Source organism: Pyrus communis, chromosome 13, assembly GCF_963583255.1.
Source record: "Pyrus communis chromosome 13, drPyrComm1.1, whole genome shotgun sequence".
In the NCBI taxonomy this organism is placed as follows: Eukaryota; Viridiplantae; Streptophyta; class Magnoliopsida; order Rosales; family Rosaceae; genus Pyrus; species Pyrus communis.
In genome coordinates, this window is record NC_084815.1 from 14767113 (window position 1) to 14783763 (window position 16651).

Genomic DNA, 16651 nt, shown 5'->3' on the forward strand with positions numbered 1-16651 from the left:
TAAACCCCCCTTGGCTAGGGGGGATTCGAAATACATGTTCATGCTTGCAATATGAATTGAGTACCTTTGGTTGGAATTTCATAAGTTGTGAATTCAATTTGTTTAACTGTTTGATTGATAACTTATTTATGTATGTTTATTGAGAGTGCACGCTTAATTTTCATGCATGAATATGACGCTAGAATATAAGTGAGTTTCACCTAATAGTTATGAACTTATATTCACAAGTAGTGGAGGTTGCTTATAAACAATCGCGTTAAATAAATTCTTGGCATAAGTTTCATGCAATCGTGTAACGAATGCCTCGTCAACACTTATAGTTTTCATGATGCTTAATGATTCTTGCTTGTATCTCTATTATGCAATTCATGTAGGAAACTTGTGGGGAATGCTTTGGGTTGTCGCATGCAATCATCCAATTCATTAACTTAAGGAAAACTTGACGGTTAATTTAAGCGGACCTAATTAACCCGGGGTGTTGAGTTTCATAACTCATCGAAAGCACAACCGAAAATCATCTTGTATGCAAGTGTAACATGTGTGGAGAAGAACCTTCTAGCTAGCATTCATCCATATTTTCATCACATTCATATTTACATTCTGCCCTTAATTACAATCTGTGCATTTTAGTTTAATTTCGTCAAAACCTCAATCCCCCCCCCCCCCCCATATTTTGTTTAGTCTTAGTCATTACAATCTATCTTATTTTGAGTTTTGCATTCTTTGAGTCTAGTATAGTGTTTTAAACTTGTTTTTACGTTTTTGAGTCAAATCCAAGTGATTAACAATCCCTCCTAATCCCCGGCAACGGCACCAAAATTTGATGCGAGAATTATACGCACACAAATTAAACCCTCTTTTTATCAATTGTAGTAAGTATGTAAGTAGGGATCGTTCTGGACCGGGGATTAGGAGGGATTGTTAATCACTTGGATTTGACTCAAAAACGTAAAAACAAGTTTAAAACACTATACTAGACTCAAAGAATGCAAAACTCAAAATAAGATAGATTGTAATGACTAAGACTAAACAAAATATGGGGGGGGGGGATTGAGGTTTTGACGAAATTAAACTAAAATGCACAGATTGCAATTAAGAGCAGAATGTAAATATGAATGTGATGAAAATATGGATGAATGCTAGCTAGAAGGTTCTTCTCCACACATTTTACACTTGCATACAAGATGATTTTCGGTTGTGCTTTCGATGAGTTATGAAACTCAACACCCCGAGTTAATTAGGTCCGCTTAAATTAACCATCAAGTTTTCCTTAAGTTAATGAATTGGATGATTGCATGCGACAACCCAAAGCATTCCCCACAAGTTCCCTACATGAATTTCATAATAAAGATACAAGCAAAAATCATTAAGCATCATGAAAACTATAAGTGTTGACGAGGCATTCGTTACTATGATTGCATGAAACTTATGCCAAGAATTTATTTAACGCGATTGTTTATAAGCAACCTCCACTACTTGTGAATATAAGTTCATAACTATTAGGTGAAACTCACTTATATTCTAGCGTCATATTCATGCATGAAAATTAAGCGTGCACTCTCAATAAACATACATAAATAAGTTATCAATCAAACAGTTAAACAAATTGAATTCACAACTTATGAAATTCCAACCAAAGGTAATCAATTCATATTGCAAGCATGAACATGTATTTCGAATCCCCCCTAGCCAAGGGGGGTTTAGTTCCTCATACGTACAAGACAAAGATAAGTAAATTTAATCATTGAATATCAGGGAGAGAAAACACCTAAAAATTCGAACAACTCAAACTTGAATTGTATGAACGTTTAGGCCCTCTTCTCCTCCTCTTTGTTGTGGCACAAGGTCTAAGGAAAGGTTTGGGTTGGTGTTTGTATGTGGAATGGAGTGGGGAATGATTGGGTAGTGTTTTGGAGGGATGGGGAGTGGTGGAAATGGAAGGGAAGAATGCTAGAATTGGAAGGGAAAAACACAAGTTTTGCACGGCAAAGCTTGTGTTTGTTGTTGTGTACTTGTTTGTGTGAATGCATGGGTTTTTATAGGAGGAATGGGAGAATATGTGGCTGATTGTTTAAGAATGCATGTGGCTCTTATGATTGAGAGTGCATGAGGCTGAAATAATGATGGAAAAACAGCTAGGAAGAATGATTAAAGAGGGAATGCATGTGGAAGTGTGGCTGCAATGAAGGATAAAAGCTGGAAAATGGAATGGGATGCACGGCAAGGTGATGTTTGGTGCTGGAAATTAATGTGTTTGCATGTGAATTAAAGCTAGGGTGAATGATGATGAATGCATGTGGATTAAAGAGGGAATATGGAAGAGAATGTGGTGCAATGATGAAGTGGGAAACTGGAAATGCAAATGGGATGCACGGCAATGTGATGTTTGGTGCTGGAAATGAATGGTTTTGCTGGTTCTAAGGCTTTGTTTGATTGGGCTAGGCCCTTTGTTTTATGTCCTAAAGTGCATACAAGGCTTCAATTTCGTCCAACACTTTGGCTCCAAGCATAGGCTATCCATTCTAAGCCCAATTTTGCTCCAAAATGCACCTTTTTGCTTCCTTAGCCATATGAACCTAGAAACACACGAAAATGGCATAAAGGACTAAAGTAACTAAAGAAACACAACGTAAATGCACGAGAACAAGCCAATTAAGACACATAAATATGCTCCTATCACATCTAAACCATCCAACAGAGGCGACACATCCTCCAAGGATGTTAACTCGATGTCCGTTAAGTACGTCTATCCTTGCAGGCATGTTTGCAACTGGTATATGAACTCGTCACTTTAGCTAGATCAAAGAAATACATCTAGAGCAACATTCTAAAAACTAGAATTCATCACACTTGCTTATCACACTTGTGCGATATGAGGATTAAGATGAGACATAGTGGGCAACGTCCATGCAAATTCGGGCCGTTCTCCAGAAACGCTGACGTTCTTATCACCCTCTAACGGCAAAAAGACTGTCTCATTAAAGTGACAACTTGCAAATGAGTAGTAAAGAGATCACGTGCAAGGGCTCTAAGAGAGCTAGTGTGAAGGAGAATCATGATCGACAAAAGATACACATCTTTCTTTCAGGACCCATGTTGGTACGTTACGGTAGCGCAACTTAGCACATGGAATGCACACCCAAATATGTAAATACGAAAATCGTCAGGTTCGTACCCAGTAACCAACTGTAATGTCATATAGGTTGGGTGGCAATGGGCCTCAAGGCGGACCAACATAGCTGCGTACAAGGATTGCATAGCCCTAGGCAGAAACCGAAAATGTGGTACTTATACCAAAATTCGGGCGATCATTTAAATTTGCGCTTTATGATCGCTAAGCGAGGCTATTTGGGGTGAACATGGGAATTCTATGTTCAATTATAAACCCAAAATACATGCAATACTTTATCGAAAATCGTCGATATAAACTCTCCGACATTATCCAGTCTCACGGACCTTAAGGGATAAGTAGGGCGGTGAACCCTTAATCGGCCAGGAGGTTTAGCAGTAATGTATGTGGACAGACATGTGACCAATTTGTCAATTCATCAACCAAAACCATAAGTATTTATATTGTCCACATTTTGGTTGGATCAGTCCACATATATTCCCTTGAATCCACTGTGAAAAGAAAATCATGTCGTATCTTTGCAAGGAATGATATAGAAAATCAATTTCCTTAATGAGCATGCTTGACAAAGTGTGCTTGTAGGCACAATATCCTTACTTTAGATAAGGAGATATGTTGTAGCATCATTGTTCGACCTAAGTGTCCCAAAAGGTCGTGCCAAAGCAAGTAAACTGCTCAATCAACAGGCTCCAGGCCGGCCACATGTGGTGTATTTCCAATTGGAAGACAAACCATTGGCCCTAAATCAAAGCTTCATGCTCATTTTTGGAGGTGATGCAAAGATATTTCACTCTATTTTCTTCAATGGTTTCATTTATGATCATTGTCATCTCAAATATCCTTAAAAAACTCAACGTCAGGGAAAATTTAAAGTCCCTTAAATGGTGATGTAGTACCATTCATATAACGAGGAGCGTGCCAATGCTCTTAATCAGGTTGGATAGACCTAAAGTCAGTGTTAGAGATGTGATTTAGGTGTAAAGTTAGTGTGCGTAGTACGCATTCATCCAGACAACTAACTTTCCCACATTCCTACCTAATCACTTGTTTAATTGAATTGGTCACATGTATTAAGAAACATGATTCAATTAACTCATATTCGAGGAAAATATCAATAAGATTATCCATAAGTAAAACATACACCAAACTTGAATCCAAGAACATGAAAAAATGTTCACAAAGTAAACCAAAGTTACGAGGGTGGATTCGGCTAACAAGGCCATCCATGTCAAATTTCTGTTCTTCTAACGATATTTAATGTAGCAAAATTAGTCTCACATATTGACTACTAGAATGGTACTCCTTAACAACATTGGTAGGGGCACGAACAGGTGCATAACCAATTATCTATTTCATCAAGACGGAAGTAGATTCTACAGGGTTAAGATTTGGGAATACTATCCCTTATTCTTGAAGTTTTAGGTCTTAGATGCTAAGGATCACACTTCGGGCATGATGCCACACCTTGGCAGGCCCTGATTCTACCATATGTTGTAAAAACAAACTCCGAATTGGATTGTGTGAGAGTATGTTATTCGGTGTATCCCTGCCAAAGCAGTGCATCACCATTCGGTTAGGCTTTGACCAAACTGGGTTGAGCCATTCGGTAGACTCCAGCCGAACTAGGTTCATACCTTTCTCTCACATTTGTGGTAGTAATCAGATCCGAGAATTTGGTAAACTTCCTTTTTCTACACAGCTGCTTCAGGGGCGAACTAGAAACATGAAGGACGAGAAAAGTATTCTCTAGTCAAAATTCGATCGAATTTATAAACTTTAGAATTGTACTCATTCATGGACGTAATCATGGTGTGCTTCAGGCAATGTCTTTCATGATTAAACGGTCCATAGAAGTGAGCCAAAGAGCCATGGAATCCTCGTTCATGAGGTATTTCCATTTGTAGCGCTTCAGGCACAAGTCTTCGAATGAAGATCAAGGTGGAGGCTTATTCAGCTCTTCCTTGCCATTGTTGGCTATAATGGTTTCTCAGCTTCTTGATAGTCAAGTGGAGATTTACGTCATGTACCCACATAAAGTGGTTTCTAATAGAAACATCCAAATCAGGGAAATCGAACTTGTGACAGTTCGATAATCCATTGAATTGGAGGGAACAAGATTGTGATTGGTGCTATGGGAATAAATCATCCATAAGCATCAAAATTAGAACATTTGGGTTCTAAGACATGGTTTTCATGAAACATTCGGGTTTTCATGGGTGTATTGTTTTACAAAAACTTCGGGTTTCAAAGGCACTAAATTTGAAACTACAGGTTCAATTTAGTTTATGAACGTTTAGTTCATAAAAGAGAGGTTTATGCAAGAAACACATAATGCAATATACATCTAAGTGTAGTGGATTTGAGGTTCTTCGAGAACTCAAGTGTGAGAGCTTCGTTACTACGAAAGTATGTCAACGGTTCAAAGTATAAAAATAAATTATTGAATCGTTAATGTCCAAAAGTGATCTTCAGGTCAATAATTTTGGGTTCATTATCAGATTAATGGACTGCAGGTCGTTTTTAATTAATTCAATAGATCGGGACCAAACAGGGTCGATTGTATAAGCTAAATAATATTAACATACAGGTTAATACTATTTAGAATGCTAAAATAATATCATGTGGGTCAAAAAATTTGCCCCAAAAGATAATTGGGCTCGGGTTGGGTACCTTAAGTAAAAGGCATGGCCTAAAAAAGGGCCTCGAGTGTGAACTTCAGGTCACGAGGTGAGGGAGAAACCCCAGTCACAGCTGGGTTTCAAGGTTGGGCCTCGAGGATGGCACAGGACAAAGCCCTGCAGATTTGCTAGCCTGTTAATGCACGGGAGCCCAGCCACAGTAGGCTGGCGTCATGCAAGGACCAAACCCATGTATATGGGCTGATACCGGAGTAAGCTATAAGCCTTAGTGCGCGCGGGACAGTAGCCCAGCAAGCATGACAACTTGTTGGCATGGGTCGAGAGCAGAGGAAGGTTCAAAAAGGAAAGTTGCAAGCTTCCTTGATGATTGGGGACTACGGGACCGAGACAACCCAACCAAGCCAAAGGCCTGGGGTGTGTATATGCTCATAGCAAAGCTACAATCAAGGTCCATGTGGGTGCAGCAAAGCCCAGAGGGCTGCTGCCCAATTTGTGCCACAAGGAATGGTGCCATACCATTCCTAAATTTTTTTCGACATATGTAGGGTTTAAGATTAAGAAACCCTAGAATTGCTTCTAATTTAATTTAATACTCTGACTCACATATTCCACATAACAATTTGATTGTGCGATGCATGAAACAAATATATATATATATATATATATATATATATATATATATATATATATTAACAAATATATGAACATATACAATATATATCTCGGAAGGAAAATATAAATATAGGGGGGTTCATGCATCATGGGGAATGTTTTCATGCTTCATGGTTGTTTCAAATATCTTACTTTATTTTAAGCGTACCTAATTGGCAGAAAACAAATAAAAGCCTTTGAATTTGTAGAATCTCTGTAACCCGGAATTGCATCTTCAATGCGTTGTATCACGTTCAACACAGAAAAATTAAATTGAATCAATAGCATGTAGATCAATTCAAAATAATAAATTAATCATAAAAAGAATGATTAAAATGTACTACTCCCCTAATTGAAGAATAAACTCTCTTTAGCGCAGCATCAAGAGCGTGCTGATAACGTGTTGTAGGCATAATTTACTGAACAATTATGGAGACCATAGAGAAAAAAGGTGCGGCATAGAGAGAAGAAGAGAGAGATGTGTAATTGTGAGGTGTGTGTTATTTCATCCCATTGTGCCTTTATTTACAGTAGTAGGGAAGGTTAATTCCTTACCTTTTAGGATTACAACATTTAATAGGTAATCTACTTCTAATAGGAATATAAGATACATTCCCATATCTACTCGGATTTATACAATCACATTTCTATTCCAATAGGACTGCAACAATTTCCACTTTTTTACTATGCAATAAGGAATAAGCTAATTGAAAGGTGAAAACGTTAGACCTTATAATTTACTAATTAATGGGTTAATCAAAATGGCATTTTCAAAGAGAAAATATAATTCAGAGCTCCAACATTATAACCTCTTTAATGCATCAGTTTTCATGGGTGTGTGAGGCTCTTGGCGTTGACCTAAGGTGTTATTTGTTTTGTAGGTACAATGTTGTCCAAGATCAAGGAAGAAGAAATTTGCATCCACAAATTACACCCTCGCCACCATGAAACGACAAAAAGATCAAAAAGCAATGGGGCGCCTACAATCTGAGGAAGTACCATGTGTGACATCTCACTACATCAAAGCCCGAAGACTCAAGCAGCTTGACGGGGACCACCTCACAAGCCGAGAACTATTCAGTTGTTATGCAGTTCCTACCTTACAGCTAAGTTCTCGTTCGTTTCGCTCGTTTTTCAATGAGGAATTCAGAAGTAATAACAACTTGGCTCAGCTGCATGCTTACAACAATTGATCACTTGTGCACTTCAAAAGAAGACCGCGCCCTTCTTAGGGACTCATCGCAGGAATTGCGCCCCCCGAGGGACCAACCATGCTCTCTAGTGCGAGAGGGTAAACCAATTCCTTGACGCCCACATGGGTTAGCTTTCCAAGACGGGAGGATAAACCCTACACTCTGAATATCCAGACGTTGATGAGCTTGGCTGCCCTAGTATAACTAGGTGCACAATGGCTTGAGCCGGGATTCCTAGAAGTAGCCATAATGGTCTTTTCCAAGGCTTAGCTAACTGAAGGATTTTGGGTTTCTTGGCCTAATCCGTGGGGAACCGGGCCCTAGAGACGGAGGGGGCACATTACGCAGTACATCCGATGGACGGCTGCCTTGGAACCCTAAAGCTGCTACCGAGTGCACTAAGGTAGCCTACGGTTTCCAGAGGACTGCCTACGACTTGCCCTTTGAGCAGTAAAGTTATAGTAGACTTATACAACCGCACATTCTCGTGAAAAGTTAAACAAGCTAGCATGCATATACAAAGCTTTATCCACTGCCGACATGCTATGTAGTCGATAAGCTTCACCTCTGCCAAGTGTGGAACAACTTACACCAAGTCCTAAAGTGTTATGATACTTGCTACGCAACCTACGGAATTGGAGAAAGCCAAGGTTAACAGCCTAGTGGTTATGTGGATTTGTCTGCTTCTGTAAGTAAGGCATCCGGCTACCAACCCTATGGCTAACAACTTTGCAAAGTTCTATACCAACACCTACGGCTGCATAGACTACGCGGACCTGTCTGCTTATAGAAAAGTAGCATACCTGCCATTGGTCTATAAAGTCTAAAGGTTAGGGCATGAACAAAAGAAGTGAAGATGAAGAAAGCAAATGAAGAATGTTTATAAACAACTTGAAAATGCCAAAGGAGTTCAAGAAAAACAAGAACTATAAGGAAAAACAAAGAAAATCCTAAAGGCTACGTAGAAGACTACACTTCAGCAGCTTGGACATCCCACGACTACTCGATCACCACACCTTCAACAGCAGTGACGCTCTTAGTAACGGCATCATCCAGCGCTTCACCCACGGCTGCCCTAGCCTGGGCACCAACTTCTTCAACTACTTCACCAATAGAAGCCTCAAAAGTAAAAACAAGAAAGTCTTCCGGAGAAATAGAGAAGGTCTTGAAACCTCGAACCCACCATTCTCACCCTTCAACTGCTCATTCTCCTCGAGAAGACCAACACGGACGCGCTGCAGCTTATCCACTTCCTTCTTCAAACTTTCGTTGATCTTCAGTACACCTCGAAGTTCCAACACTTGGGGTTCAAGCCTATCGACGATTATCTTGAAGTGGATCACTTGATTATAAGCAGCAATCAACTATTCATCCTTTGCATAAGCAGCGAAATGAAGCTCATAAACTGCAAACTCAAGATCTTGAATATGAGGTATGTAACATCCAATCTCCTTTCCTGCACTTTCATACTTAACTTGGATCACATCAAGACTAGTCTTCAAGACAACAATCACTTAACAAGCGATCTCAAGCTGCAGAGAAGTGAGGGCAGAAATATTAGACCCCTTCAAAGCAACGAGCTCAGAGTCCAACCTCTTGATCTCCTCGAATAAGGAATAAGCTTCAGCTGTCATAATCTTCACCATCTCCTTGGCAGCCTTGCTATATATGCATCATAGCAAGCAGAGCAGTCCTTCTATATTGGGTTGTATGCTGCACAATGGAACTTGGGCAAACAAACATTTCTAACGCCATCAACAAACTTGGCAAAAGCGTTTATGTCTTCAAGTAGATCTGGTTTCAAGAGCATACATATCTGAGTAGTCTCCCTAAAAGCAGGCTTAGTGGATTTCTCACAGTTGCCCACACGAGCATTCTCTTCTTTCCCAGCAAGTGAATCAGTCTCAACAGTAGAGAAAGTGGGCCTTAGCGCCACTTTAGCACCAGAGTCCATCTTATCGCTCTTCATAATAGCAAGCCTTTCCAAATGAGAACCGGACTTAGCTCCCAACGGACATCTTGGCACAGACTTCGACACTAGGGGCATGACAAGACCTACACATTGAGCAATACTATCAACAATCGAATTAGCCATTCTCGACATAGCAAGCACCATAGGCTCAGATCTAGCAGCCTCTTTTTTCTTCCCATTGGAAGAAGTCATGTCAATCACAAGCCTCTCGACAGCAGGAGGACCCTCACGAGCAGCGGATTAAGTCTTCAGTTCTTTCTTAACTAGCATCTCTTGAGCAGACGAGGAATATCTCTTCTTTCCACCTTTATTCACAGTAGGTTCCATGATAGCAATCAGACGAGCCAAAGTATCCGCCTTGGTCCTCTTTACCTTCTCTCGAGAGAGCAACCCACATTTCTCCCGGCGAAGAGAACTAAGCAACCAACGATATTCACGATACTCAGCAGAGGAACTCAACCCATATTGGTTTTTTCCTCATTTTTTCTCTCAGACCAGCAAGCTAGAGGCATGCATGCCCAACATTTCAGCAACCCATGAGGCCCACAACCTCCTCATCTCTCTCAATCGCTAGCCTGGCCCGTGTCAGGTCTAAGAGCCCAAAGGACATGAGCCACGCGACTCACCTAGCACTGCGCCCCAGCGCCACAATCCACGACCACAGCCGCACAAACTGCCCTTTGCTTTAGCCAAGCCGAGCAGCCTAAAGCAGTGGTCCCTGCCACAACACCTTATCGGCCCATGCCGAGCCGATTCTTGGCCCCTGCTCGCCGACGTGTCGCACCACTCCGACGATTGCCCCACGACAACATTATCCAAGAAGAAGACAAGAAGAAATTAAGTTTTTATTACAGTGGTGCGACACGAAGAAGACGAAGAAAACAACGAAATACGGTCCTTTGCACGGGCAAGATGTAGAAGATTGCTAGAGGAGGGGGAACAAATATCCTCTAAGCTCTCTCTCTCTTGTAGGGTAGAATAAATCACTCTCCAAAGTTGATTTAATAACCCACTTAAGGTGGACTTAAATAGGCTTTGAGAGAAATTTATTTCTCTTTCCTAGAAGGATCTAATTTCATATTAAAAGAGAGAATCATCGTCAAAATAGGAACCAATTCAAAAGTTTCCCAAGATAAGAAAATCTCTACACCTATTGCCCTTTTCTGCAAGCAGCCCAACAGGTGTAGGGGCATTTGTGGAGCCCAAAAATAACCACAAGGCAACACGTGGATTTTTGGATTAAGAAGACAAAAATACCCTTGGGGTGTATCAAGATTCCTACACGTGAGTAGCAAATAATCATCCTCAACCAAGTCAGAAATGCCCAAAATAGGTAAGACCTATTTCATTCCATATATTTCTTACCTCTTTTTCCCTCTTTTAGCTAAACAATTAGCCATCATTACATAACCTTCAAAATATTAAATCCAAAAAATATGTTAATTGGCTAATTAATGGATTAATTACCTAATTAATCCAATAAATGTCAATTAAATCACCCAATTAACCACAAAATATACCCTAAAATACCAAAGGGCCGGCCACCCTTGTTGATTTCACCATATTTACCTATTTTGTCATATTAATTAGCTAGTTAATTTGGCAATAATTCTATTTGCTAAATTAATTAGTCAATTATTCCCATAACTCCTAAATTCAACCTAAATCAAGAACCTAGCCCACAAAAGGTGCTAGGTGGCCAGTCCTCTCTCACCCAAAGAGGCCGGCCATTCTCCTATAAAAAGGCTCATATTTTCTCCAAAACACACTTTCACACTCTTGCTAAAATTCTCCAAAACTCTCAAACATTTTTCTCTCTAAATTCTAACTTTGGCATCGGATGTTCTTCGGCCAAAGCCCCCCCCCCAATTCATCGTGGGCGCGTGAGGCTCTTGGCCTTGACCTAAGGTGTTATTTGTTTTGTAGGTGCAATTTTGTCCAAGATCAAGGAGGAAGAAATTTGCATCCACACTTGGTTCGTATACTGTTCACTATTATTGCGGTCTCAGTAAAAGTCTGGGCTTCCAACCTGGTGGAAACAAAAAAAGTGTCACGCACCAAAACAAGCAAATTTAACTATATCTTTTAAAGCTGTCACTTAGTATTACAGTTTGATAGTATTCATCTCCACTTGTAAATGAGAGGTCTTAAATTTGATTCTCGACAAAGGTGAATTTGAACCACATTATTATGGCTAGCCCAGAGTGAGGTTGAGCCAACTCCCTCACATAGATAATATTGTTTGTCCAAAAAGAAAAAAAAAATACTATATCTTCTAAATCTAAATCTACAGTCATATCCGGGGCTACTCAACTGTGCGTTTAGCTTAATCCTGATCCTCCGTAGTTTGATTTAATTTTCACTTTAGTCCCCTTTCATTTCAACTTTCACAATTTATAAAGTTGGCTGTTAGCAATCAAGTCAAGTCTATTAGAAAAATAGACACAGTGAGCACGTTTGGATTGATTCCAAATATTTTCTTCGTCCCAATTACCCTAACGTATCTTTAATTACTACCTTAAGGATTAAGATACTAATTAAAAATAAATTACGGCTTAATGTCTATTACTTAATGCTGCATTGTTATTAGTTCATGACATGTCATTGGGTAACAAGTCGAGGCTTAAGATACTAAACTTTCCACTGCTCTCGTTCTTTGGGATCCGACTGGGAATTACGACACAACCATGCGAAAACAAGTCGAGGCAGACCCTGCTCATCCGCAAAATGTACCACATGTTAAGACAATGCCTGCTAAGAAGACGAAAAAAAGACACAATCAGTAGTGTTACCAGAACCTCTGGGACGTTGGAAAGTCAAGAAGAAGTTGGCGGCAAGCAACCTGGAATACTACGCAAGGCTATTATTTCCAATAGATTTGGTTAGAAACCATGTTCTGCCTTACTTGGGCAACAAGTTTGTCAACAGGGTGAGACCGAAACAGGCTTTGGAGTTACGATTGAAGATTGCTACACGAACACTAGGCATTGATTGATTTTCAAGCCTTGGAGCTCAACAAAAAGCTACATTTTCAATGGGGATTGAACTGGGGGGTTTGTGCATCGGTGAGGCTTGAAGGCGAAGGCTGTTATCGATTTTACTGTGATCCTTCGGAAGCCATGTTCATGTTTTCTCTTCTTCAACAGGCAACAAGCCAATAGACCAATTTGGTGTCTTTAGATTTAGATTAAGATTACTGAACTTTTTTTATCAGATCATGATTAATTATGTTAACTCACAATCATGATCTCAGAACTGTAACTAGTTATAGTTCGAATACGTACCTTCTTAATCCCCGATCGATTTTGTTATCTTCATACGGATTTCCTTTCTTGTTATAACTTTTGATAGGTCAAACAATTTTAGTACTTCGAAATTTGTTCGTTAGAGTGAGCATTTCACTATATTGTACCACTGGTCCTATGATCCATAGAATTAATTATGTACTCTGTTAATTGTGTTTTATGTTAATTAACTTTGTCAGACTCTATAAAATACCCATTTTTACCATTTCATGACTTTATACAAAATTTCCATGAAACACAACTGAGGAGGTTCTGTCTAAATCATCATGTTAATATGTCCTACAAGAGCAATTTAAGCACATAAATTAAAATTTTCAAGAATAGTTTGGCCCTTAAATGTAAACAACACATAAAAAGTGAAAATATATCACTACTTGGTCACGTGATAGCATTATCATCACATTCGTCTACAATATGGGTACTTAGTAGATTAAATCACACTTATCTAATTAACTACACATATATAATGTAATGGTTATATACAAATTGACCAAAAAAGTAAATTGTGATTTATTTGCTAACAATACCACTACAAACATTATTTTGTTTCAAGTCACTCACCAATAATATAGGATCGCTCAAAATATAAGGTCCACAATTAACTGCCTTAATTTCTTCACTTTTTTTTTTCTCCTATATATACTAATACTATAAGATATAATTAATATTATAAACTATAAGAGCTACATGTGACAGTGACCTTAATTAAATTAAGGTCCACCATATTCATATGCCAGCCCTCTCAAGCCACAATCTCAACATCTTTTACCCATGGGTCCCCCTTGCCTATTTTTGCCAAAATAGGCGTCAAATCCCTAGGGTGCACGTTAACCCTGAGGCCATACTTCATGAACAACGTCAACGACATCTTCTGCTCCACCCGGTGGCCCGGCACCACCGCAAGCCGGTGCCTTAGCAACACGGCCGCCGCAATCGACTTCATTTGCAAGTAAGCTAAATCCTTGCCCAAACAAATTCTTGGACCGGCATTGAAAGAAACAAACTTGTAAGAATCTTGTACCTCCATTTTTTTGCCATCCGAAGACAACCACCTCTCCGGCTTAAATTCTTGGCAATCTTCACCCCAAATGAACTTCATGCGACCGATCCCGTAAATGGAATATGTGACTGAAGAGCCTGCCGGAACAAACGTCCCACTCGGCAAAACGTCGTCGTTGATTGTGTGCTTGGAGTCTTGTGGCACGGAAGGGTAAAGCCTTAGGGTCTCGGACAATGCTGCCTTCAGGTATGTCAATCGATCAACTTCTTCAAATAATAGGGGCTCTTTCACCCATTTGGAAGTATCACTACCACGTGTCTCCATCAGAACGGTGCAAATTTCAGAGAGGATTCTCTCCTCCACTTGTGGGTTTTGAATCACCAACCAAAAGAACCAACTCAGCGCAACCGATGACGTGTCACGTCCCGCTAGGATGAAGTTGAGTGCTACCTCTTGAAGGAATTTGTCCGAGTAGGACTTTTTCTTCATGAACCGAGACAACAAGTCATCATGTGGGGTCCCATTGCTACGACCTTGTTGTTGGCTTGCCAACTCGAGCTTACGCGCGTTGATGATACCGGATAGGTATTTATCAATGTGATGGAGGCTATGGTTCAAGCTGACTTCCATTCCGAGCCCGAGCCATTTTTTGATTTTCCATATGATTTCGGGCAAGATAAAGCGTTGCAACGTGGCTTCGGTGGCCTGATCGAAAGCATTCGCGAAGTCGTTTTCGGGAAGGCCCAGAGCTAGCGTTTGTGGATCCTTCCCGAATGTCAACCCGCATATGTTATCGAAAGTGAGCCGAAGCAAGAGGTCTTGAAGATCCACCGGCTTGGCTTCGTTTTGAGCCGCCTCAAGAATTGGGCAAAACCTAAGCTCGATGGCTCGGCTCACCCACCGAGCCATGGCTTGGCGGAGCGTTCGGGTGGTGAATTCCAATGCCGCCGTCTTACGCTGGAACAGCCACGTGTCACCATCACTGTTGAAGATCCCATCGCCAAGCAGATCATGGAACACAGCTTGCCAGGTTGGACCCTTGGGGTAATTATCAAACCGAGTCTTCAAAATGTGCTCCAAGTTCTTGGGGTCGCTGGTGACAGTCACGAGCCCTTGCTTGCGCGCCAGGAATGGAATGGCGCAGGTGCAGGTCTGGTACGTTCCGCCGCACGCGCGGAGATTGTCGGTGATCCAGTCGTGCATCCGGTTCACGTTCTGTATGAGACCTGGGAGGCTACCCAACAGCGGCCAGACACGTGGACCGTACATTGACCGTGAGATCATCTTGAACCAAACTAAATACGCCGCTATGGCTGATAGGATCATTAGAGCCGTTGATGCCTCCATGTAATCACTGATTAACAAGCCCTCGCTTGAAAATATCTAAACCACTTCACTTCCCACTAATACAATAATTAACCCTAACCCAAGTAATTAAACTGATCAAGAAAAAATGTACGGAGAAGCAAGAACATGAAACCCGGATCGAAACCGAAACACGAAGGAAAACCCAGATCAGAATTATCAAGGGAAATCAATATGTAGCCGGCTAGGGTTTGGACTGTGACATCTGGACTAGGGTTTGGCAACAATGTGCATGATGAAGAAGAAGATCGTACAGGAACAAGAAGAAGGAGAGTGAGGCAATGAATAAATGGAAAGGAAAAGGGAAATGAGACTTATAATACGAGAGAGGAGGAGAAAAAAGAGGGGGAAATAAATGGGAGCCTGAAAAAGCTGTTGGCTTTTCTTCTTCTTTCGTTTCAGTCTATTAATTCTCCTTCACTCTCTCAATTCTCTCTTATCATTCATGAACATATACATACATATATTTATATATGAACGAGAAACTCGGACAAAATATATAATTAATGCTAGCAGAGGTCGTTGGCCATCCCTCCCTACGTACAAGTTTTATAAGTTACAAGTGTGTTTGGATATAATATCCCTTGTATTCCAATGGAAATGCCGATGAACAGAACCCTGTATTATCAACTTTCTGTCGGTCTCTCTTTCTCCTGAGAGGAAAATGTCAGCCATGGGTTTCTCACCTAATTTGGAGGAAAGTGCTCCTTCATCTTAAATTTTGGCATTCAATAAAGGAGTGTGGGAGTTACTGAGATTAGTTGAGTAAGCTGTGTATTTTGTCTAATAATGTGTGTGTACTGTATGCATGTGTGAAATGGAAAGATGAATGAATAAGTACGACTCTTTGTGCTTATATTTATCAGCATAAGTTATATATGAAAGTTACACATAACTACATAAGTGCAATATCATGGTGGAAAAACAGATAAGTAAAGATCATGATACAATAAGCCCTTGAGTTTAGCTCAAGTAACTAGTGAGGGTTGATGAGAAAATTTGAAACGGGGTTAGGCTTAGGCATAAAATGATTCGGTTGCTTCTATTGTAATAAAAAAGATTTCGGGTACAATATTAACATTATCGTGAGTATGGAAATTCGTATAAAACTTTCATTCATCTATTTGGTGAGATGACGGTATTCAGAGAGAGAGAGGGTGGAGATTTAGTTAAGCCACTTAAAAACATCTTCAATGGAGATGTCAAAAAAAATATGTCAAATGTAAATTTGAAGGCTTACGCGGCAGTGTCAAAATTTCTTTGCTCCAACCCTTATATTTTTTCTTATTCAATCAATATTTGAGGATCCACTCTTCAAAACAAATAAATAAAAGATAAGTTTCATGATTTATAATTGGTGCATTATGACGACCCACACAACAAAACATTTAAAAAA

The 16651-nt window shown here is 40.1% G+C and overlaps 1 protein-coding gene across 1 annotated transcript; it reads right to left on the bottom strand.

The window, feature by feature from the left end:
• Positions 1–13247: 13247 nt before the first annotated feature.
• LOC137713220 (cytochrome P450 86A22-like) lies at positions 13248–15776 on the bottom strand. Its single transcript, XM_068452497.1, has one exon. It carries the CDS (start codon positions 15235–15237, stop codon positions 13633–13635), a length of 1605 nt encoding a protein of 534 aa, XP_068308598.1. The 5' UTR covers positions 15238–15776; the 3' UTR covers positions 13248–13632.
• Between the last annotated feature and the right edge of the window lie 875 nt (positions 15777–16651).